This window comes from Colossoma macropomum, unplaced genomic scaffold (genome assembly GCF_904425465.1).
Source record: "Colossoma macropomum unplaced genomic scaffold, Colossoma_macropomum, whole genome shotgun sequence".
Classification (NCBI taxonomy): domain Eukaryota; kingdom Metazoa; phylum Chordata; class Actinopteri; order Characiformes; family Serrasalmidae; genus Colossoma; species Colossoma macropomum.
This window is the reverse complement of record NW_023494785.1, coordinates 24,520,458-24,543,581: the sequence shown is the minus strand read 5'-3', so window position 1 is coordinate 24,543,581 and position 23,124 is coordinate 24,520,458. Positions and strand designations below refer to the sequence as shown.

Below are 23,124 nucleotides of genomic sequence, written 5' to 3'. Positions count from 1 at the left end.
CACAAGTGTGAACAGAGCGTGTTTCATTATCCACACAAAAATACATGGGCATAAAGGCATCTGCCGAGCGCTGTCTAGCAGGCGAGAGGATAAAAAGGAAATGAAAGATGGAAGATATGGGAGGCTGGATTTAGCTCCAAACCAAGAGCCTTCTCTGACTCTGGGCTAATAAAGGCATCCGAGGCAAGCTTGTCTACTCTTATTGTAATGGGGGGAAAAAAAAGTATTCAAAAGTAAAACGAAAAAAACATATTTTTGATGTGCAAGTACAATCAGATCTAATCTGGCCAAACTGGGGACAACTTTCAGAAAAAAGTGTAAAAACAAATCAGGCCAAATTTTATCCAGATAAAATCTGGACATGCAATACATGTTAATGCAAAGTGCTTACAAACTCAGAGAAATATAACTTATTTCTAAAGGTTTCCAAATGCGGTAAAAATAATAAATAATTTTAATACATTTTAATATTAATAAAATGCAGACATTTTAGTACAGTACTTTATTGAGGTTTGATTAATCAACCATCGGTTTATCAAACATCGGTTTAAAATATCAGTCAAATCTAAACATCTGTCCAATGCTGATACTTGCTATTTATTTACTTTTCTCTTTTTTTACAATTATCTGTTATGATATAAGTGCATCTCAAAAAAAATAAATAAAATAAAATAAATAAAAAATACACAACAGTAACTGTGCACGCCAGTTGGAAGGCAGTAGCACATTGCCTCAAGCCTATGCAGCAGACTGCACAAGAACGCTTTAACTGTATTTCCATTTCAGCTGCATACCTCTCTGTTAAGGAAATCCTTATTCCTTCTGCACTGCCTCAACTTGAAAATGCCTTATTCTTTCTCTAATCTATTTCAATATAATTTACATATTCATTAGCATTACAACAGCCACAGAGCATGGGTTTTTGAGTCAAGTTGCGTTCGCTGAAAGAAGCCAAATACAATGGGGCAAATCAAGAGGAAATGACTATTAGTGGAACAGGAACCATCCCAAAGTCAGCTCAGTGAATGAGAAAGCGTCTCAGACGATGTGAATATCTAATAAAATTTCAGTAGCAGCTCATGGCTCATCAAGGAGGCCATGGAGCACAGCCATGTGAGCCTTCTTGATGCCATTCACAGTAACAAATTAGTATCACTTACAAACAAAATGCAGCAACTGGACATTATAATCATCATGAGAAACACTTTTTTTCTCAGATTTCTTTTCCAGATTAATGAATGAAATCTCCGCTGGTACATAAAGAGCACTAGGGTTCTGTGTGTCTGCTTGTTACTCGAAGTGGGTTATAGCTTGTTTCAGGTGTATAAATTGCATAAGGCTGTCAGTGGTGTGAGCAGTCTGCTCCCAGTTCCAGCATGCTCCACCGCTCACAGTCACCCGCAGTTCATACCAGGCCGACCTCACAGCGCTGTGTGCCAATGAGGGAAAAAAACATGCACACATCAAAATGCAAAACATTACCTTGCTTTCATCTGGCAGTTTTTATGTAAATGATGGTATTTCCATAGGAAATGGTACCCAGCAAAGAGGAGGCCAGAGCAGAACGAGGTGAGCATGAACCTAATCGAATTCCCCTGGCATGAATTTAGGCCGGGAGGCTCACATACACAGGCTTACTCTTAAGCCTGTGTATGTGAGGCCACTGAAGGTCTGAGACTCAGTCAGTGAGTGAGGGTCGGAAGTGCGACTTGCATATGAGACAGAGAAACTGAAAGCCGTATATCACATGTAGAGTCTTCCCTCTACTTCAGTAGCACTGGCTGCAGTATAATGTATGGTGCTCGTCAGACACACCTTTAATAGAAGCCAGTGGGCAGTTGCCTTAAATTATTTTGTAAGTGAACAAGTTTTCTGTTCTTTTATCCAGTACAGGGAAACATATCTAAAGCACTGTCCAAGATAATCAAAAGAAAATAGATGTGGCAGACAGGCACTAGGTTGTGAAGCAGCGGGATAATCCTTTAAGGGCTTTAAGTGACACTGAAATGGTACTGGTCTTAAAAACCCTTAACTTGTAGTTAGAGACTGTAGATTATCTGTTGATGCGCAATATGTGTTCGCCATCCTCTAGTCTTTGACCACAGAGCCACCCTTGGCAGGTTATTTTTGGGTGGTGGACAATTCTCCACCCAGCAGTGACACAGATATGTGTAAAATCTTCAACTGCTTCCCCCAGTGACACTCTCATACCAGAACCACCATGCCAATTACACTGTCACTACCTTGTTGAGAAAGGTCCACCACCTCAATATCTGGTCAGCAGCTGTCCTATGGTGGTCCCTTTCAACTGATAGATCCAACCACTGTGGATGGTGTTTCGACAGCACTTAAGAACACATGGGAAGTGTCTCATTTAGATGACTTAATAAATGTTGAAAACTAGTGTTTATGTTTAAAAAGGAGGGACAGACACACAGACAAAAACTCAGGGCCAAAGAAGACAATGCATGTGTTAAATAAATAAATCCACTTGTCTCCCACACTCCAGCTCTCACCATCTAGGCCTAACCGAAAACAGCGTCTGGCATAAAAATAAACTCCACTCAAAAACACACACATACACAGCCTCCCTTGTGGAGCACACGACTAACTCAGAGTCACAGCTGAGTGAGATTAATGACTGCAGATTGGAGCCGGCAGAGAGGGAGCCAGTGGCATCAGCAGGCCTCCCTCCCTTACACACACACACACCTCCACCTCTCACTTCAATTAGTCCCATAATGAGAAGCTCAGTGGTGTCCTTATCTCTGCGCCACTACAATTTACCCTGCACAAACACACTCATTTCCTGCGCATTTCCGCTGGGATTAGAACTCTGTCTGAGCTTACACTATATCTTTACTCCCACCTGGATTTCATTTAATCCAATGTTTACTATAAATTCACTCTCTTTCATCATGACTTCGATATGTGGGGTTTTTGAATAGTTGGCTGAAGCTGTTTTGTTTGCATCAAAGAGGTTAGGATACACCATAAAGACCAGCATCATTATTTAACCAACAACTCACTGTGGACTCAACTACACAAACAGAAAGCTAAACACAGATAAAGGTATGAGCAAATGTGTGTACAACAAGCTCACTTAAAAACATACAACTCTTCAAAAGCTCTAGCAATATGTCCAATATTAACCCTTAAAAGTCTTGAGTTACTGCTGTAATTTTTATATGCATTCAATTTACATTGAATTACTTATATGCGATTATATAATTAACTATAAAACTAGGTAATCGATTACATTTATATCTGAAATACATTTAATATCACGTATCGAGGGGTGTGAATTTTTCAATGTCAGCTACACTATGCAAGTTAAAATTTTGGTCCCAAGTCAGGGATTTTGAGACCTCTCTGGTGGAAATCTGTCATTGCAATGTGCAGAAGAAGATTTTGTAACGTCTGTTGTGCTTCAGACTCCCAAATGGAATTGAATGTCTGCGTGTTGAAAAAGTATTCAAAGAGAACTTGGTGAACAAGGTGTCGTCAGATGATGTAACTGAATTTTCAACTATTGTCATCATATCTTCATCAGTCTAATGTTGATTTTGCATATGAGACTCAAACATCAAGCTGGACCTTTTTATATAGCCTGTGCATGTGATGTTAATACATAAAAGATGTACAACATGGTCTGAAAAACTGCCTAAAAATGCATAAATTTTTATTTCAAGTCTTACGGGCTGACTATACACACACCATATTTTAGTTGTGTTTTTTTCACCCTTCTGGCTCAGTAATGCTTCATCTATTCATTTTAACAAACAAATCTTACACACTGCAGCTTCAAAACACAAATGTGGTATCAATTAAATGTTCCGAATTTGCACTTTTGAAAGAATTTCTCTACTGAGCTACAAACAAGAATTAATTTAAATTACAACATACTTTTGTTATCTCTAGCAATAACTGGGTTAACTAATGAAGAAAATGGTCACCCGCGAGCAACAGTGTACTGAGGCAAACTCAGTGAGTGGGAGTTCAGTGTGACCCATTTCCGCTCAGTCAGCATCACTCCAGCACTGCCTTCTGACCTTCTGTGTTCACACAAAGCACTCTGTACTCCAAACAGTGGCCTGAAGCAGGCCATAAAGAACCCACAGCAGACGAAAGGCAGACGCTGGTGTTGGCATGTCTAGCTGCAGCAGAGACAGATGTTGATGTTAGCAGAGCAGGAGTCAGGGTAACATAAACTGTCTGCGCGCACTGAGAAACACAGAATGATGGTGTGCAAAGATCAGGGCTGTGGTGAAGCTGGGACAGTGGCCAAGGTCACGTGACAAAAAGAGCAAGAAAATACAAGTCCTATTCTGGCGGAATACAAACATCTTTGTTATCAACATAAATCATGAAATAAGACAACAATATGTGTCCAATGTATACATAAAATATATGCTCCACTTGTTCAGAGAATTTTTTTCTCAAACTCATGACTCTAACTTCTGTAATCTTCTTTACCTTCAACACTGAAGTAACTAGCTAGCTACGCCACCTGTCATGATGGTTTGAGATGTTAAAATGAATGGGCTTGTTCGAGATGATGTGCATATCGTATTGGCGGTCGGCAAAAGTAACCGGTTGCAGTTGCTGGACAAGTCGGAGACACAGCAGCCGGGCAGTTTTACTAGCAGCATCCCATGTAAGCGAGAGGTCCCACAGCATTAGATATGTAATATATCAAACGTAACATAATCATAATAATAATAATAATAATAATAATAATATAATAATAATAAATGACCACAAACACTACATACTCTAATACTATCTGAAGTATTCATTAAAGTTTATATCTACATGGTTGTTGGCAGAACTTTTATCCAACAAGGATTAAGCTCTGTCATCAAGCTTTCTCTCAGCTTGTGCAGGCGGGTGCTGTGCGACTGTAGTGCTTGGCTCTGAAAACTGCAGCAACTTTGCTCTCACAACATTATGACAGCATGGTGGTGACGCAAACAAAAAAAAAAAAAATACAAACGAAAAAAATGTATCAACATGCACCCCACCAAGTCAGGCAGCACAGGGTTGTGTTAAGTTGAACAAGCCTAATGGCTACACTTCTTTCCCCTTCCTGTCTGGTGAGTAAAAAGCAGACAGTCACCTACTGAAGTAGCAACTGCTCAAATTCAAGCGTTTTCTATAGTTATACTGGACTGAGGAAGAGAAAAGCATAATAACTGTACCTAAACTACCACAAACAAGCTTTATCAACATCGAAAAAATTATTTTAGTAATTATCACTGCTTTCAAAAACTATGAAATCATAAATGGCTTTTGAGTGGAGAGGGGAGTCACTTAGAAGTGAGATCAAAACTATGAGATAGAGAGGAAGATATCATGACGTAGAGAGTGGTCTACGTCATGAAAAAGAAGTGTCAGACGGTGGTTTCCACATGGTGAGCAGGTTATCTGTGCAAGCAAAACCACTCTGCTCCCCAGAGGAAGAGACGCAACATTTTCAAATGATGCTTGTCTGCCTGCTGGAAACAACATCAGCTGTAGTGCTGGGGATTTGACTCCAGCTCGTACAAAATGTAAGCTGTTCCTGCCATGTTTTTCTTGCCTGGCCCTGTTCAACAAAGCTGTCACTGTCACTTTCCTTACCATGGCTTCAGTTATGTGACTAGTGTTATTTGGGGCTATGTTAACAGGACAGCAGTGGACATGTGTTAGAGTATGCTATGGTCAACTAGGCTCAGGCTCAACTCTTACTTGATGGAGTTTCTGAAGTGATCTTCTGCTGGATTCTTCACTGTACAGCTGTTCAGCAACCACACATCAGCATCAGATGGATTATCTAGACGAGAGAGAGAGAGAGAGAGAGAGAGAGAGAGAGAGAGGGAGAGAGAGAGAAGGAGTGAATGTTGTTCTACACTGAAAGAGTTCCAGCTATTTAAAGCTGCATTATGTAAGTTTTTTGTAGCATTAATGAGTCAGAAGAAAAAAAATATGCTAAAATATAATGTCTGTGTGCTGCTACAAATCACCCTGTAAAGGCTGAAGTAGTCATTTAAAAGGCAGACATGTGGAGTTGGATTTTGTGGGAGTCTTTTAGACGTTATACGGCTTTACATATTAACGTCACATGCACAGGCTCAAAAAGAAGGTCCAGCCAAATGTTCAGGTCTTAAATGCAAAATCAACATTATACTGGTGAAGATATGATGATAATACTAGATAATTCACTCATCCTCAGAAGACACACCCTTCACCCAGTTTTGAGTGAGTTCTCTTCAAATACTCTTTGAACCCACTCACAATCATCAGATTCATCCGCTAAGGGGAAGGGATCCAAAGCACAACCAACATTACAAAATCTACTAAATGTACAAAATGTGCAACTGCACATTTCCACCAGAAAGATCTGCAAATCCCCAAAACTTACATAGTGTAGCTTCAACTGCATTTGATGATGATCATCTCTGAACACAAACACACACACACACACAAGTGTCTGAGGCAGTACTGCTCTTTCACTCCACAGTAATGACTTAGATATTTCTGTTACTGTCCATTACCAAACATCAGTCAAGCATTCATGAGCCTACACACATCTATCACTAACAATCACAATATTACAGTAATAAGGTTTATCCACCTGTATCACGTGGCCCACACACACACAAACACACACACACACACACACACACACACACACACCTGAAGGGCATCAATTCAGAGTTCTGATTCAAGGCATTAAAAAAAAATCACTTTTTAAATATCTATCAATAGCTCATTATTGTGTTTCTGTTGTTTCTCAATTGTTTATCAAAAAAAGGTGCTCACACAAAAGGTTCTTTGTGTGATTTCACAGGTGAATCATTTTTGGCTACCTACTGAACGATGTCTGAAAAATATTTGATAAGGTGAAGAACCTTTTAGCTTTAAAAGGATCTTCAAATAATGAACAATAAGGGTTCTACACCAATTTAAGGGTTATTCCTAGAACCTATATGTGACTGTTCTTTAAACTGCAAATTCATACATCTCATCTCAAGAACCCTTTTTAAGGGTACAAAAAAGGCTTGTAGGTGACAGTTTTCTAAATGGTGTTGTACAACTGGCTCATCTCACCAGATGTCTTTTTCTATACACAGACAGTGTGGCTTGCTTTTAAAAGAAAAAAAAAAGCAAAACAAAACACAAGCTAATATACACCCGCTAGTGACCTGTGACAAATCCTCCATGAGCCACCGGTGAGCATGAAGCACAGGATGTGCCACGGAAGCAAAAGGCAACATCACATCTCATCAGCTCTCCGGACGGCTGAAGTTTGACTTTCCAATCCAAGGCGAGATAAATCTGCTCAGCCCTCTGTTATTCACAAAACCAAAGACCAAAACAAACAGCAGTGAAACTCTGGAGGCTAATTCACCTTACATGACTCAGCATAATTTTCCGTTCTTCTAGTGAGTCTGTTTACAGCAGTGTAGGACCGCATAAGGCCTCAGGACACAGTTAAAGTCCAACTGATGAAGCCAGACAGCAAGCGGGAAAACGCATGTCAAGATCGGCCAGCTGAGGGACAATCAGCCACTTATTAACACCATTAGTAGTCTACCAAGAGAAGCCTCGTAAACGTGACCTGATGCAAAACAAGCAGGCAGTTCTCGTAAAGCCTACTCACATCCATGAATCACTAGCAAAGAGAGTGGGAAACAGAAAATAAGCTCACGTAAAAACACTTTTTTTATGAAGCCTGCTCAATTAATGGTTTCCGTCACAATTACGTTCACATATGACTTCCAAATCTCTTTTTTCCAAAAAAAACACATCTGGCTTACACAAGTCTGGAGGCATTCTGCTGAGAAATCTGTGATATTCAACCACATTCCCATTAACACTAACGAAAACATGGTGTCAATTAAACATTATTTTATTTCTCACTCTAGCTCTTTAAAACAAGTGGAGAAATTCTGTCAAAAGTGCACATCACACCACATTTGTGTTTGTAAGTAGAAGATGAGATACTATTATGATTTGAATCTGCCGAAACATTACTGAAGTGTGTAATCTTGTTCTATAGAAAGAAAAAAAAATTTACCCATGCTTGTCATTGCTTGACCTTGAAATAAAAAGATCAGAAAAGATCAGACTCTGCTATCTGTTGATGCAGAATGGAAACAATGTAAATGTAATACTGTACTATGTATCTGATTAAATAATTGTGTAATTACATTTAAATACTTTGGGTAAACGACAACATTCTAGACTTCTAAGGATTAAATGGTCAGATTATAAATATCAAATCACTACACATTCTTAATCTTATAGTAATAAGGTTTATCCACCTGTTTATCCACCTCGTGGCCTGAGGTTTTCTCCAGCTATCCTCACTGACAAATGTATGCTTTTGTGCTAAGTGACCGCTCTGTTTAAACAGTGCTAGACAGTGTAAACAGTTGTTTTGGGACTAGAAAAAAGGCTAAATTTAGGCATCCTTTGGAGATCAAATTGGGCCGCTACATTGGTTGTCTCACTGGACGTGACACAATGAACCTTCAAATTCTCTTTACTTTCCCCACACATCACTAACCCAAACACATTCACAGTGTTGGAGTCACAGGAATTAACGTACACATAGCTTTTATCCTTTAAAAAACAAAGCCATTAACAGTAACTCTGTAGGGAGATCACTGCCACTGAACCAAAATGGGTTAAATATTGATAAACACATTAGGCATTAAGCAAATGATTTCGCCACAGGCATCATGGTTGAATAGTGTATGTCAAAGTGCACAGACGCACGCACACATCCCTGTCTCACTGGGGTTTGGGGGGGCGGGGGTTATGTTGGTGTGAACACCCCAGCTGCATTCCCCATCTCCATCTCCACTCTCATAAGGCTTTAGAACAACCTGAGCCCAGCACTGAAAAAACAACAGGACCCCAGGGACGGGCCCCTTTAGCGCACACACACACACCAATATATATACACACACACACACACACACACCACTGTTGAGAGTGGCACTACATATGGATACAAACACATCCCAAAGAGTTTGGGCTGGATTTGTCCTCAGCTGCGCTATCTCCATTTCTGTCCCCTAAAGAGTTCTTGTGTTTTCACATCAGTGTAAACAGCAGTCGCAAAACACTAAAACACTACAAGCTCAGGTCACAACACTATTCTTCCCTAATCTACAAAGGGGAAAGAAAACAGTAGTGATCAAAATCATCTCCCAGATAAACAGAGGTTGTTCTACAAACAAACCAAAAGCATTGCTGGAGCACTGCTTGTCTAACTTGTGAGAAATGTAGAAAACAGCTTGTCTAAAGTCAACTGTTAACAACCCACGCAACTGACTGTAGCTTCAAGTTACACAAATTCAGACAAGTTCCTCAGCCAAGAAGAGATGACTGGAAAGATGAATGGCTGGTCAGACAAATAGACAGATAAATAGAAAACTGAACGGATGGAGCAATGGAGGAGCAGAGAACTGGACGCCTTCCTCGCTCCTAACTTTGGCCTGGTGGTTACACCCTCAAGTCCCATGTGCTTGGCAAGCTAAAGCTCTTAAGTACTCTGCTTTTTTTTAAAAAAAAACACCTCTCTGGCTCCTGGATCTTACTGCTTTTCCATCTTCCAAAACAATTTCACAAGCACTAAACGTACCCTTCACTGTGAATGTGAATCTGGGAGGAATTCATTCCATCCCTTTCTGAACAGTGTAAACCAGAGCTGAAGGCAAAAGCTAAAGGACAAAAGAAAACAGAGTATCATACGAGGAATGAGGCTCTATCTGTACGTACTGTCACCAGTTCTAGGCAGTGACCTAAAGACTAAGGTCACAGGTACAAGAGATGGCATTCGTTCCTGTGCATTTTCTTTACGATGAAGAGCTTAGCTGCTACTTCAAGTTGTGGGGTGCCAGTTGAGGTAGATTAAGTGTCTGGCAAGCATGTTGGTTGGAGTTCTTCTAAATATGTCCCATGGGATGGAGTCCTCAGAGCAGGCCCAGGACCCAATGGAGGGAATATATTGCCCAGTTGGTTTGAGAACATCAAAGGATCACCCGAGAAGATCTGCAATTCATAGCCGGGGACAGGAAAGTCTTGCCAGACCCCTGAAGTCAGTCACAGGTGAAAACTTAATTTTCATTGTGAAGCAGCCCCAAATGAATCGTTTTTTCCCTTCAGTGACTTAAATAACAGTTTCTGTTTTTATATGTGCACTTGTAGAGGGCCATTAGAAAGCATCATACACGATTTATCTCCTCCAGTAATTTGAAAAATAGACCTGAACCAAAGTGCATAGAAATAAAATGGGTCACTTTTAGAGCTGTATGTTTGTCTGAATCTGTTCATGCTGTCTTGAACAGATAACAGCAGCCTCTTACCAGAAACAAAAATCACCAGACATAAGCTGTCTACACAACACCACCTTCTGTCTAAACCTCGTAGTTTAGTGGAGCCACTGAGGGCTCATTGCTTTTTGTCTCAAGCCCATTCCCAGTAAACTTTGCTGGTTTGTTTGGACAGGTTTGTTTGTTTTAGACAGGAAACGGAGTCTCAGGAGTTCCAAATGGTGCAGCAGTGATCAGCAGGCAGCACAGTAGCCTGGCCTCGGGGGGACAGCACTGAGAAATGATGCTGTCAAGAAGAAACTGAAAAGCTAAAAAGCCAGAGGTGTGGCTCAAGCAACAGGGGCGGTACACCACTGACTTGGCAATGGCACACAGAGACAGCCAGGGTGGGCTTAGGTAGCTGTGGTGGTTAGCAGGACATTCAGTGTACACAGATGCAGAGTGTCTATCAGTTATTAGCTGTGGGGACAGTGTTGCAAGCATAAAACACTGATGTTTTAACAAGATAAACCTCCACTCTGCACAACCTCAAGAAGTAAATATGTTCCCATTCAAAAAAAGAAAAAAGAAAACAACTAATGGAACACCATGGGATGTCTGTCAGGACACCCCCCCCCTTCAGCTATATTCTGCTCTTGACATGCTAGAAATACCCTCTTCATGTCTGTAATAAAACAACAAAAGCATGATAAAGGCCTGTTTTATCTGCTCAGAGACATCATTTAATTATGCAATCTGCTGAAGAACGTGGTTGTAGACTTGAAGAAAAATGTGCAATTAAGATCAAATCTGAAACTTATTAAGCAAATAACAGAAGAGGATGACTGGGCAAAACCCCATAAAGGCGGTGGCCAGCAAGCATCGAGAATCAGCTCTGTTTAGGGCCTCTTAAGTCACCGTACACATTGTCATTTGTTTCATGTGAACTGCTAGCAAAATAGTGATGAGGTCACTCCACTAAGATTCCAGTTAGTATTTATCTGCATATCCATGATTCTATTTTGATTTTCTTTGTATTTTTCTACAACCACCTATTTAGGGGCCATGGTGCAATATTCATGTAGGTTAGTTCCAAAAACATCCTAACTGGGAATGCAAGTATGCTACCAAACACAACGAAATAAAAAAAAGTTCAGAGATGCCACAAAAATCACTTCTAAGTAATGGGAATGACTGTTACTATTCTACCTGAGGGAGCATAGTGAGCCAATATGCTGGAAACGTTAGTTACTTACTCACTCACTCACTCCCTCCCTCCCTCCCTCTCTCTCTTTTACACAGAAACGCACACTTGGGAAATCCAGGTAAGCCGATTTGCATGCATTTGCCTGAGAGCTCAGCAAACAGGACGGGCTCCAGTTGGGTGGCCTTACTGCAACGTTTCTCATATGACTCACATTCAGAGAAATATCAAATCATCACAGACCAAAGGCTAATGGGCCATTTAGGAAATTGTGCTTCCTATTTGTGTGGTTTTGGTAATTTGATTGGTTAATTTACACCACAGTAGGATCAGTGGGAGCTGATTGCTATCAGAGCCGTGGGTTTACTGTCGCCAATCAAGATCTAATCATGTAAAGTCGTTCACAAGCCGCTGAGGTGACTGATATTACTTTGCAGCTGAGATTAAAACTTCCAAAATGATCACGTGAAGTGTAATTTCAGATCTGACATCAATAAGTAACTGCTGATATATATGTTGATGTGCGTTTGTTTTCCCCCTTCTTGTTTGTTATGGCATTTGCAAGTCATTACAGATAAAGTGAAACTGAATTAATGGGCTGTCTGGAACCGATCCAGTGAAGCAGGATCAGAGCCAATTCAAACATATTTTATTAAATCGGACATATAAAGCCCTATCCATTTCTGTTATTTTATCATCTTTTTACGTTATATTCACAATAGTGAACGGGGTGCTTTTATTATAAAATGGGTAATGGCAATGTCAAGGTTTTCCAGTCCAGTTTGCCCAGTCTACAGCCACTTAGAATGTACCAGAAGTGTGGCATTAATAGAGGCTGAAGCAAGTGACGCTGCAGGTTAACACTGTGCTTTCCACCTCAATTACTGTATTTGCACCAATGCTGGAGACTGCTTTAACAACATAATCACAACCAGCTACAAAGACAAAACAGGTACTGTTTGCAGAGGCACACCAACAAAATCTTCTCCATGAACTCCATTCCAGTTTTTACAGCATACATAAGTAGAAAGAGCCAGGTACAGATACATGTGGCCTACACTTTTAGAGCCTACAGCTGACTCTGGAAATTAAAAGGGCCAGGCCCTTTCATCTGAGCACTTGATCGGTTCTGTTTGAACTCCATCAAGTGACACTATAGGCTATATTCCCCACTCGGTATTATTAAAATGACCCCAGCAATGCTGCGGGCCACAGTCTGGCTCCGTCTCAACAGAAATCTCGGATCAAAGCCCATCCTGTGTGAGCAGACTGCAGCAGATAAAACACAATTAAGTGCTGGGAATCTGAGCCTGTGCAAACAGCGCGTGTCTGGACTCCCAGCCAGCTGCAAACGTGTTGGAGGTGCTTTACTACAGGGGCGGGGACACAAGACCCCAATCCCAACATTCCCCACACCTGGAACCTCCACAAATATTTAGGTCTGAACGATTTGATCCAGGGCTTTTTTGGGCCAAGAACATTTTTTTTCTGGTTTGAGGCTTGAAAGCTGAATGCAGTATGTCAAACTGCCGGTTAGTTGCGGTTGTTTGTCAGACCAATGTGCTGTAGATGACTATACTGCAGGCACTTCACAAGCTCCATGTAATTGGGTTGAATTTCCTTTTAAGAGAACATCATTGATAAAGTAGGCTATAATTTAAATGTTTAGCTCCTGTGGTTTAAAAACTGCACTCTTTCAAATTTTGATTTACAAACGATTAATCTTTAAACCCTACAAACAGCCCACTTCAATTAATCAATTAATGCTCCACTAAGAAAGCTTTCACTAATGTCTCTCTTGGTTGTTTTCAAGAGCTCCTCTGCTGTTATGAAACATTTCAAGGAGAAGCCTACTTGTGTATGTAAGTCACACAACTGCAGACAAGCAAGACATGTAAAACCGGAAGAAATGTTAGATGATATGATGAAAGGATGAGACAATGGATGTGAATAAATAGCACTGTTCAAAAAAATAATTTAAAGCAGCACTATGTACTTCATAGTTGGTACTTCTGAATGCTGCAATACAGCATTATAAGAGTTCCAACTATTAACACTGCATTATGAAAGATGTTTTGTTAACACTGAACGAACTAGCATTACTAATGAGAAAACATGCTAAAATATGGCATCAGTGCACTATTCAGTGTCACCCTGTAAAATCTGAAATAGTAGTTTAAGTCAGACATTGGATTTTGTTGGAATGGGACAACGATAATGTTTTTTTGTATTGAAATCAAAACAATAATAAGAATATTTGAGATACTACACTTCTAAGTGACACTGGCTCAAAAAGGTCAGTTTCAATAATTATGTCTCAAAAGCAAAATCAGCATTGTACTAATGAAGAACTGAAGACACATATGTCCCTCTCTTTGAATACTCTTTCAATGCACTTGCAATCATCAGATTCACTTGCTCAGGGAAAGGGTCTGAAGCATAACCAACAACACAAAAAAATGCTTCTGCGCATTGTGCGTAATTAAACATTTCCAGCACAGAGATCTCCAAATTGCCAAATCTTACACAATTACACAACAGCTTTGAAAAAACAATAAATAGATGAGGGGTGGTGAACGGTGGTCCTGAAGGGCTGGTGTACAGTATAGCTTGGTTTCTGCTCTTAATAAACCTATTAAACTTAGCAATTAGCTGCCAAGTTGAATCAGGTGCGTTTGAGTCGGGAAACCACCAAACAGGAGTTCACCAACCCCGTGTTAGACAGAAACGCATCAAAACTTAAAGCACCTCCTGCTGAGACTTCCTTATACCACAGATTGTTCCTTAAATGCAGGAACCACATACACAAAAAACTGAGACCTAAGCTATCAATGACCTAGTTCTCTGATGTGCCAGTCCAAAACCTCAGGGGGGGTGCCATCTAAGCCACTTCATCAGGGGCCAGCCTAGGAGAACGCCTACAGTCACAGACTAGAGTGTGGCCCTCAATGTAAAGCTAAAATGATTTACCCTGGTAAATAGCATAGAGACAAGTACACAACCTAAATGATTGCTTTCCAGTCCAGTCGACTTCTTCAAAACAGCCAATGGCAAAGTGCTTCCCTACTTGTACTCAAGGACCCCTTAAGCTTGGATGCCTCCATCTAATTGAAAAGGGGGGATAACAAATAAAACAAAAAAGTCAACATACACATTAAGAGCTATACAGTGTACAGGGCCACTGTCATGTTCAGAAATAAGAGGCAAAGACAGCGTCTGCCACATCCATCTAAAGCAAAGTGGCTGATGTGTTCTGTTGATGCTTGAAGATATGTTTAAGAAAAGGTTCTGCGCCTCTGTAACAGCATGGTATGGTATTTTTCCAACAAAGAGAAAGAGTGAGGCATAAACAAACATTACATAAAGACGCTTGAAAGACACAGGAACTGAATAAACACTGCAAACGGGGTCAGCGACAATGGCATCAAGGGCGATCTTATGTGACAGCGAGGAGCACCGACCTGAATTGGAGACTAACTGTGAAGCTCAGAAATCTATTATTGCTTTATGTATTAAGTGAAAGGTCACAGTGTTGGGACCAAAATAGGAATAATCTAAAAAAAAAAAAAAATAAAAGTAATGCTAAGAAATTAACATCACTCACATTTAGATTTCTGAGAACTCATATACTTAACTTATGCTGCAAACTTTATTAGGATGTAAATATGAAACAACCAAACCATGAAAGCTCAGAGCTAACAACAGAGCAATCGGATCGTATCAAAATGTGCCAATCTACTGATTTTTTCAACTGTTTCCAAATACATAGCGGATGCTTTGAAGTCACAAAGCATCTGCCAATACCCAGACTTATAGGGACCACATCAGGTAAAACAGCCCGTTTAATTCTAAGGGACAAAAAGAGTTGCAAAGTGGTCATGTAAAAATAAATTACAACAATGCGCTTGGAGGAGAACGCTAACTGACAATTCCTGACAGTTACCTTGGCTAACAGACACCCACATTGGCTAGCATCGCGCAGAATGATTGGGGGGGTGGGGCACAGACATCTTACCCACCCAGAATTTTAATTTCTTTGACTCACGCCCATGGGAAATTGATTATTTACAAAAAAACAAACTCACACGTCTTAAAAGTAGCGTAAACAGGCCTAGATGTACATAATCAGGAGCACACACACATCTGCCTAGGCAGTGGGTATTTACAGGGATGAGGAAGAGGTGGGGCACATGGGCCTCGACGGCACAGACAGTTGAATTAGTGCTCATTCAGCGACGCTGGCCCTGGGGCCAAATACGCTCATGCCGTCTGGCTGCTCTGACACTCAACATGCCCTATCAGCTGGCAGAACACATTATTCCCACAGGGCTATCCGAACTGAAACATACACACACACAAAAGATACCACACAGATGCACAACCACAACGCACAAATGCACATCATCTACACAAAAAGAATTAAACGTCATTGTTTAAGCAATGAAAAGCAACATTATGAAAAGTGACTATTTTAGTATCTGCCTCTGGGTGGCTTGTTTTGAGCTCAGGCAAAAGTTCTGGTAATACTGTTATTTAAAAGAAAGAGAATAAAGTAGAGCCTTAGTTTTCAGACATCACATGGTCATGGTCAGTAAACTTATTTTGCATGCAACCATGTGATTACCCAAATCTATTACCGCGGACAATATATTTTGGGAGCACTGAAAGAGATGCACTACAAAGCCTAGTAAAAGGACATAATTAGGGTCACTTACAGTGTGATGGGCCAAGGATGATGGACATAATGGTGGGGCTGTTGTCACATTGTGGCAGTGTGTTACTTTAGAAAGCGGCACATGACAGGGCTTGAAAGGAGACCCACTGTCCCGGAGGATGAGGGGAGCTGACACAGCAGTCCCTCCCAGGCACAAAGGTCCATACTTAGGGAGAGCTGCCAGAGAGGGCAGGGTGAGTCATCCAGCTCTGGTTAACAAAGCGTGGCCTTTGCAGAGATATCACAGAGAAATCGCACCGCAATAATCAGAGGCCTTCCAAAGCATGCAATCAGAAAAATAAAGCTATATCTTCAAATGACAAGCAAACCTGTGATGACATCTAGAAGGTTTGCCATTTGTTATGTTCCTGAGGCTAAAATGAATCAAAGTTTAATGTAGGCCTTAACAGTGCAATGAACTTACAACATCAATCAGCGAAAAGTCAAGGTGAGTTTTAAATGCCAAAATACAAATAAAAACAGCTGCGGAAAAATCAATATATTTGTTCATCACCACCAAAAGCAAACCAGATGGCGTTCTTCAAAAGTCTCGTTTGTTATGTTTTTGCCATGGGGACTGCCTTAGTCATCAAGGTCACCCAAATAAAGTATTCTCTGAAGCAAAGACGGTCATTATTATTTCTACTGAAGAGAGTTTTGCTTTGTGGTTAAGCATTAAACCCTCTGAAGAAAACGACAAGCACAGGCACTCTGCTCCAAAAGTCTAAACAGGCCTTAATGAGCAAGTGCGTGTTTGTTAGTCAGCTTATCTCTATAATTGCAGCTTAAAGCAAACAATGTGATTATTTTCATTGCTTTCCATTTCCTGGTGCCGGATAAAACGGCGAGAAACAAATAAGATAATCGTGCATTTCAACTAAATCCACTTAGGAGGCACATTACACATTTGATGGATTCTTTTTTTCATGCTTTCCAAAACTAATAGAAATTGTGTACCTTGGATGAGTATTTAAAACCTATTTAGGGGCTTTAAAATGAAAGTCCTTTAAAAGATAGGACTGGTGTCTAATGAATTACTAGGAGGTTTTTAAATCTCCAACTCCACCACTGAGTATCAGTTTAAATCAACCATCAAAGTTTGGGGCTTAGGAATCGCCTTGACACTGCTAGAAGAGATCACGTCCACAGAAAACAGCACTGCTGGACATCTTTGACTTTCTATGTCTGAGCAGACAAGTGGAATGAAAAGCGAAAGGTGTTATATTGCCCTAAGCCCAATTCTTTACTTATTTATTTATTTTGGAGAAGGGGAGATAGCAGGATGAAGACAGCAGAAGCAAGGAGGGATATTAATACTTAAACATCTGGAGGACCTCCTCCAGTCAGGCTGATCGGCTGCTTGGGTTGGAAAGCAACGCAAAGTAAAAACATATTCAGTGTGAGTGGAGGCACCTGTCAGGGACAGAGGCGATGGAACTGCTCCAGTGTCGGCAGAATGTAGCTCCCAGGCTATTCTGCACTCAATTCTGTCATTATTGGCATAAGGGCACAGAGGATTTTTACATTGGAGCAGGACGACTTCTATTAGGGCTCCAGCACTCTGCGTAGTGCCAGGGACCTCCGCCAAGAAACCATGGCCGAACCCTGAGCCTAATTGCCAACATGGCCCGAGAAGGAGGGGGAGATCCACGAGCGAAAAACACAAAACGTCTACAAGTCACACACTGGTGAGCGCCCTCCTGCCGAAAGTCATGCTCATCTCAGGGTGTTCAAATAGACCAGGCCACAGACGGTGGAGGCTGAGGTAATTGTGTCCATTTAAAAGTTTGCCCACCAGGCGAAGATGAGCTTGTCTGTGGCAGCTGGGAGGACGGGGTCAGCGTTTTTATGATGGCCCATGCTCTCTCTGCTCAACTCGCCATAAAATGATCGGTCAGGCAAATAATCACACCAAGGATGAGGCAGAAAGACAGCAGGCAGTGGCTCACCCCTAGCTGCCCTAGACAGGCTGTCAACATGTTCAATTGCCTGTTTGCTCACAGACCGAACTCTAGAAAACTATAATCACAGCAACTTTGACAAAATGGCAAAATGAGGGTACCTGCAGAAGACTATCATTGGTATTTGTGTCTGCACTCAAATCTTTATATTCCTGCTTCTATTTTGAGCAACAACTTCATCAACTGGTAATGCCTGTCCAAATGAACCTCCCCTCTTTTTTTGGGTGGCAAAGGTGCTTCGGCCTGAAAGTTCTGTTCAAACTGGGAGTCATAACATTACTACTCACCACATCAAAGCAAGCTGACAGAGTATGTCGACTTCAGCAAGGGCACCATGCAGATCTCATAATGGGGTTAGCTCAATCCCAAATAGGGAGACAGAAAGTACTGGAGGAGAGTGAGTGAGAAAGAGACAGTGTGCGAGCAAGCCAGGGATATTAATAGATACCCTTCCCCACCTGCTGTGCAGACCGAGACTAGGGGAAGAAGGACATGACACTCTTTTATGGCCTGTACCGCTTCCAGGAATCCCAGGGCGCTAGTAGTTGCAGTTCACAGGACCACAGAGGTGAGCGGAGACAAGAGGCTGTATATGAAGGCATGCCATTAGAGTCTCCAAAGAGAGGCGTAAAACGCCCATGCCAAGCTAATATTCTGAAGGTTAATTATGGTTGGTGCACTGCATTCCAAAGGGTTGGATACTGTCAAATCTTTTTCCTCATAGGAAGTCCTTTTCGGAGTCTGAAGCCTTTACTGATGATGTCAAGGTGCCTTACTGCATCACAAAGAAATACATAAATCTGTCCGCAGTGGCAATGACCTTGATCTCAACTGGATGCAGGAGGACGTATGTATAACAGAAATAATGTATCATATTCAATCAAGTTCAAAGGATAGGAGGTTAGTGATAGGAGTCGGAATGACCTGAGATGATGCACGTTTCATCTGTGCTTGTGTGTGTCAGAGGCAGCACTCGCCCTGTGCACAGGTGCAAATGAGTGTGCACGGCTGCACAGAGGAAGCCCCATGGCATCAGGAGCGCCAATATACTCACTCCATCTCCCCCATTTTCCTCATCCTGGGACCACAATATACTACAAAAGATGTATGCTGTTTGGATCAAACCATCCTACACACACACACACACACACACACACACACAGGCGCGTACACACACACTAAAGTGCAGCTGCAACATGGAGGGCACACACAGATAAGTGCTGGCCAATTGGGACCGGGCCTTGGCTAGCATTGTGAACCAGTGGCTCTATTTTCTCCATTCAGTCTACTTGCCCCACTTTCCATGTGGTAGATGACTCTGTAGATGGTACTTAATGAGCAATCATTAAGGGGAGTCCAGGAAAGGAATATGCTCTCCATGTGCTACAGGGTGCTCCAGCTGTTTTTAGTCAAGAAGGCAATCGCTCTTACGAAGCCAAAATGGTCAAAACTGCACCCTGAGCAGCCGAATCAGAAGGGGCCTCCTGGGGTGCTCATGCTACTCAGCGTAAAAGATGAGATGCTGGACGCTCCCCTGAAGCTGAGGCTGCCAGCCCTGCAACAGGAAAAACTGAACAGCTGCCTCTCATTCTCTACTCCAGCTTTCTCACAGTCACAAAAGAGCTAAAACCCCACAATACTATTCCCTCTGAGAGTTTGCTTAGGATGTTTCATAAGACAGATGACCTCTTTAATGCTTATATTTTCTTGGCATGAACATAGACACACTCCGCTTATGTATTTAAGGTAGGATCCATCTTTGCTCCGTACATAAGCAAATATTCAGTTCCAGGGCATTGTGAAGTAAGTAACATATACAAGTCCACTGCTGTTAACTTGAATTCCAGCTCATTCCAAAATGTGACCGTCTGAAATACAGTCACTACATCAGCCCAACAAGAGTTTTACAGAGATTTTTTTTTTCCAGATACGCAGAGCAGCTCTCACTATGCTGTCACATTCTAATCACGCATTACATTCCTTTGCTGCTTGGATGAAAATCACTGATGAAAACAATCACAGCAAGCGCAGCTACAGCATAGCAGCAGGTGGTGTGATCCCAGAATTTTTTCCACCCTCAAAAAAAGGTGGAAAGTCATGTCACACCCAGCTTGGAGAGCAAAAAAAAGCATGATTTAATGAATACATCTATGTTTGCAGTCACAAACTGGTTGTATATGAAATAAAAGGCCTGAAAGCATACTATTACCCTACATGAGAACATGTATTTGTTTAACAACCAGCTCAGCAGACTGCTAACAGGCCAATCCAGTAATATTTGTTAGGTTTTAGGTTAAAATATTTACTGTACGATTCACTGTAAAACTGTTCATTATCATAGCTATGTTTGGATAAACAAAAGGTACTCATAAGGCAAAGGTTTCCAAATTAAGCACTGTTAATAACACTCATGGCTGGTACTTATTCAGATTAGATTATTTGACTTTAAAAAATAAAAGACCCTTATCTCCCAGGCTTTAAATTTATGCTGGTATGTTCCATGTTTTATTTTACGTTGGAGACCCTTCACAGCTTTTGCTAAATGTCTCAGTGCTGTGTGGTAGGGGTTTGCAACTCCCGGTCTAATTGTAAATTTAAACACAGATTGCATCATTAGACAGCTTTTTATGTTTCATATGTAGTGCACGTGTATAACCACAAACACAGTACGTGGTACTAAAAAATAGTTTTTTTAATAATGATTTCCTGATATCGTAAACTGTGATAAAAGTAAAGGCAACCTTACTACCTTTGAGTCTCAACTTGTGAAACGAAAACCAAAGCAGGATATTTTTCAGGTGCAGAGGAGCATTTAATACCTTTTAAACCACCATGGAAACATCAGACATTCTCCAATATGCTGCTGGGCAAAAGGTAGAACCAGGCAACTAAATAGAAGCACATATTAATTCAGCTCTGAATGGACAGTTGAACACAAAAAGGAACACAGAAGCTACCACTGGACAATCATTAAGCTTAGTGATTTACTCTATTAACAGTGATCTTCTAATGAAAATGCTTCAAAACCTAAGTTTAAGACTAAGTTAAGACTAGGACTAAGTTTATTATGTGCTTAAAACTTGTCCCTTCAAAGGAAGTCATTTTGAGCATCAGTCCTGCAGTGACAAATATCAAGCTTGTGGTATGTCGATTGTCTTTTACTAAACTGTTTGTGGGGAGTTAACTGACCTCAATGTTAGAGCATTCAGAGGTCACCCAGGGGAAAGACAAAGCTGAGATTAGGTTGTCCCTCTCTTTTCATCTCTGTGCATATGACATCACCCTTCCCCCTCAGCCCTTTTAAAATTCATGAATTTCAGCAGCAAGCAACACTACCCATCAGCCATAATTTACAGCAATAATAAAAACGGATTAAAGTTGTACTTTATGAAAGCTCTTTGTCCCCCATTTGATTGCAAGTCTGCCACTGCTATTACTCCCCGGTGTCCCCTTGGCGGTGCCGAGGCCCAACTCAATTGGTATACAATGTCAATCTGTTTATGTGAAATACCGCTGTTGGGGTCCTGAAAAACCTCTCGTGTAAATCAGCCATGTAGGTGGATGCGTATGCATACAGGCTGTTGATCCTGGCCGACTCTGCCCATAAACCTACAGGAAGGACTTGCTCTGTGTATTAAAGCAAGAGCAGTACAGGCTGATACATGATGAAATGAGAAGGGATCTCATCTGGGCTCGACTATTGATCTTACCAGGATCTGGAGTCTGCATGCTAATAACTTTAGGTTTTCCTGTTAATGATGTAGAACAGTGAACATTCATTCTACAAGTTAGCACAATATAAGAACAATCTGGAACTGTCAAAGACCAGAGTGTGTGTGGGATTTTGCAGAGCGAGGGGCAGCATTTTATAAAGTCATACTTAGAGTGCTCTTTCTCACTCCAAGATACAGGCTCCGATACAAGTTTATTTCTCAAGTGTAAGGCCCGTTTCAAGTATACTTGGTGTGGCATGAGCTCCAGTGCACAGTGTGAATGCTGCAGCTTGACAATTCATACATATAGTGTTGGAAAGTGGGTCTGTAAACATTACAAACAATGGCCCTTATTGAGTTGAGTAAAAAAACAAATTTGACCAGCTTTAATGACATACAAACGACTGTGTCTGATCGCTGAAGCTTTTGTATGAGGGGGGAAACAAAATGGAGATGAGTGAAAACGCAGAATTACCTTCAGTGCGTGAAATCAAGTATCAGCCTACCAGTACTTTATTTACATATCATTCACATGAAGCATGCACTAATTCATGCAAATGGAAGACGACACCGTTCAGCAGCTCAAAAACCAATGGCTGTGCTCATAGGTGCTCATAGGCGTCCTACTGGCCAATCTTTATTGCGTTAAAATTACATCGACTGTAAAGAATAAAAGGTAAAAAAACAAAATGCCTTGTGTAGTGCGATAATTTCCTTAAAACAATATATTTAAACGCTGTATTATGCAGTATATGAGATGGTTTCAGCAGATTTCACCAGATGCAAATTTGATCATACAGATACACAAAAGACGAAATTCATGAATAACAAAACTGTGAAATTTGCATGTGCTCATTTTACGATCAGATTTGATTGTAAATAGCTTTAATGACTAAGAGCCATTTAGTCTTGGGTCGATCCTTTTAATGCTGGAATGTAAAATATTCAAAAGTATTTAGTTCCCCTGGGTAGTATTCTGACTTGTGATTAGACAATCACTTCAAGCCTAAAGACCTAACAGAAAACATGTATGCAGCTTTAAATCTTTTAGTCTATGCCATCTCTACAGTGTAGCCCTAACATTATTTTAACCAAGCTTAACCATGTTAGATTAACAGTCTACCTTGCCTGCCTTACACACCTCTGACCCAAGTAATCTACTCATCTTAGATCCTCAACAAGCCAAGGTTTATTTTAGCAACACGCAAAAGTAAGGAGCATGAAG

At 41.0% G+C, this 23,124-nt stretch overlaps 1 protein-coding gene across 2 annotated transcripts in view; it reads right to left on the bottom strand.

Annotated features, from left to right (window-relative positions):
- Positions 1-23,124, bottom strand: part of cdkal1 (CDK5 regulatory subunit associated protein 1-like 1) — a 350,180-nt gene that overhangs the window by 285,233 nt on the left and 41,823 nt on the right. For both annotated transcript variants that reach the window (XM_036588203.1, XM_036588209.1), the window contains exon 4: positions 5,731-5,815. In XM_036588203.1, coding sequence (XP_036444096.1) covers positions 5,731-5,815 — 85 coding nt within the window. The remainder of the gene's footprint in view (positions 1-5,730; positions 5,816-23,124) is intronic.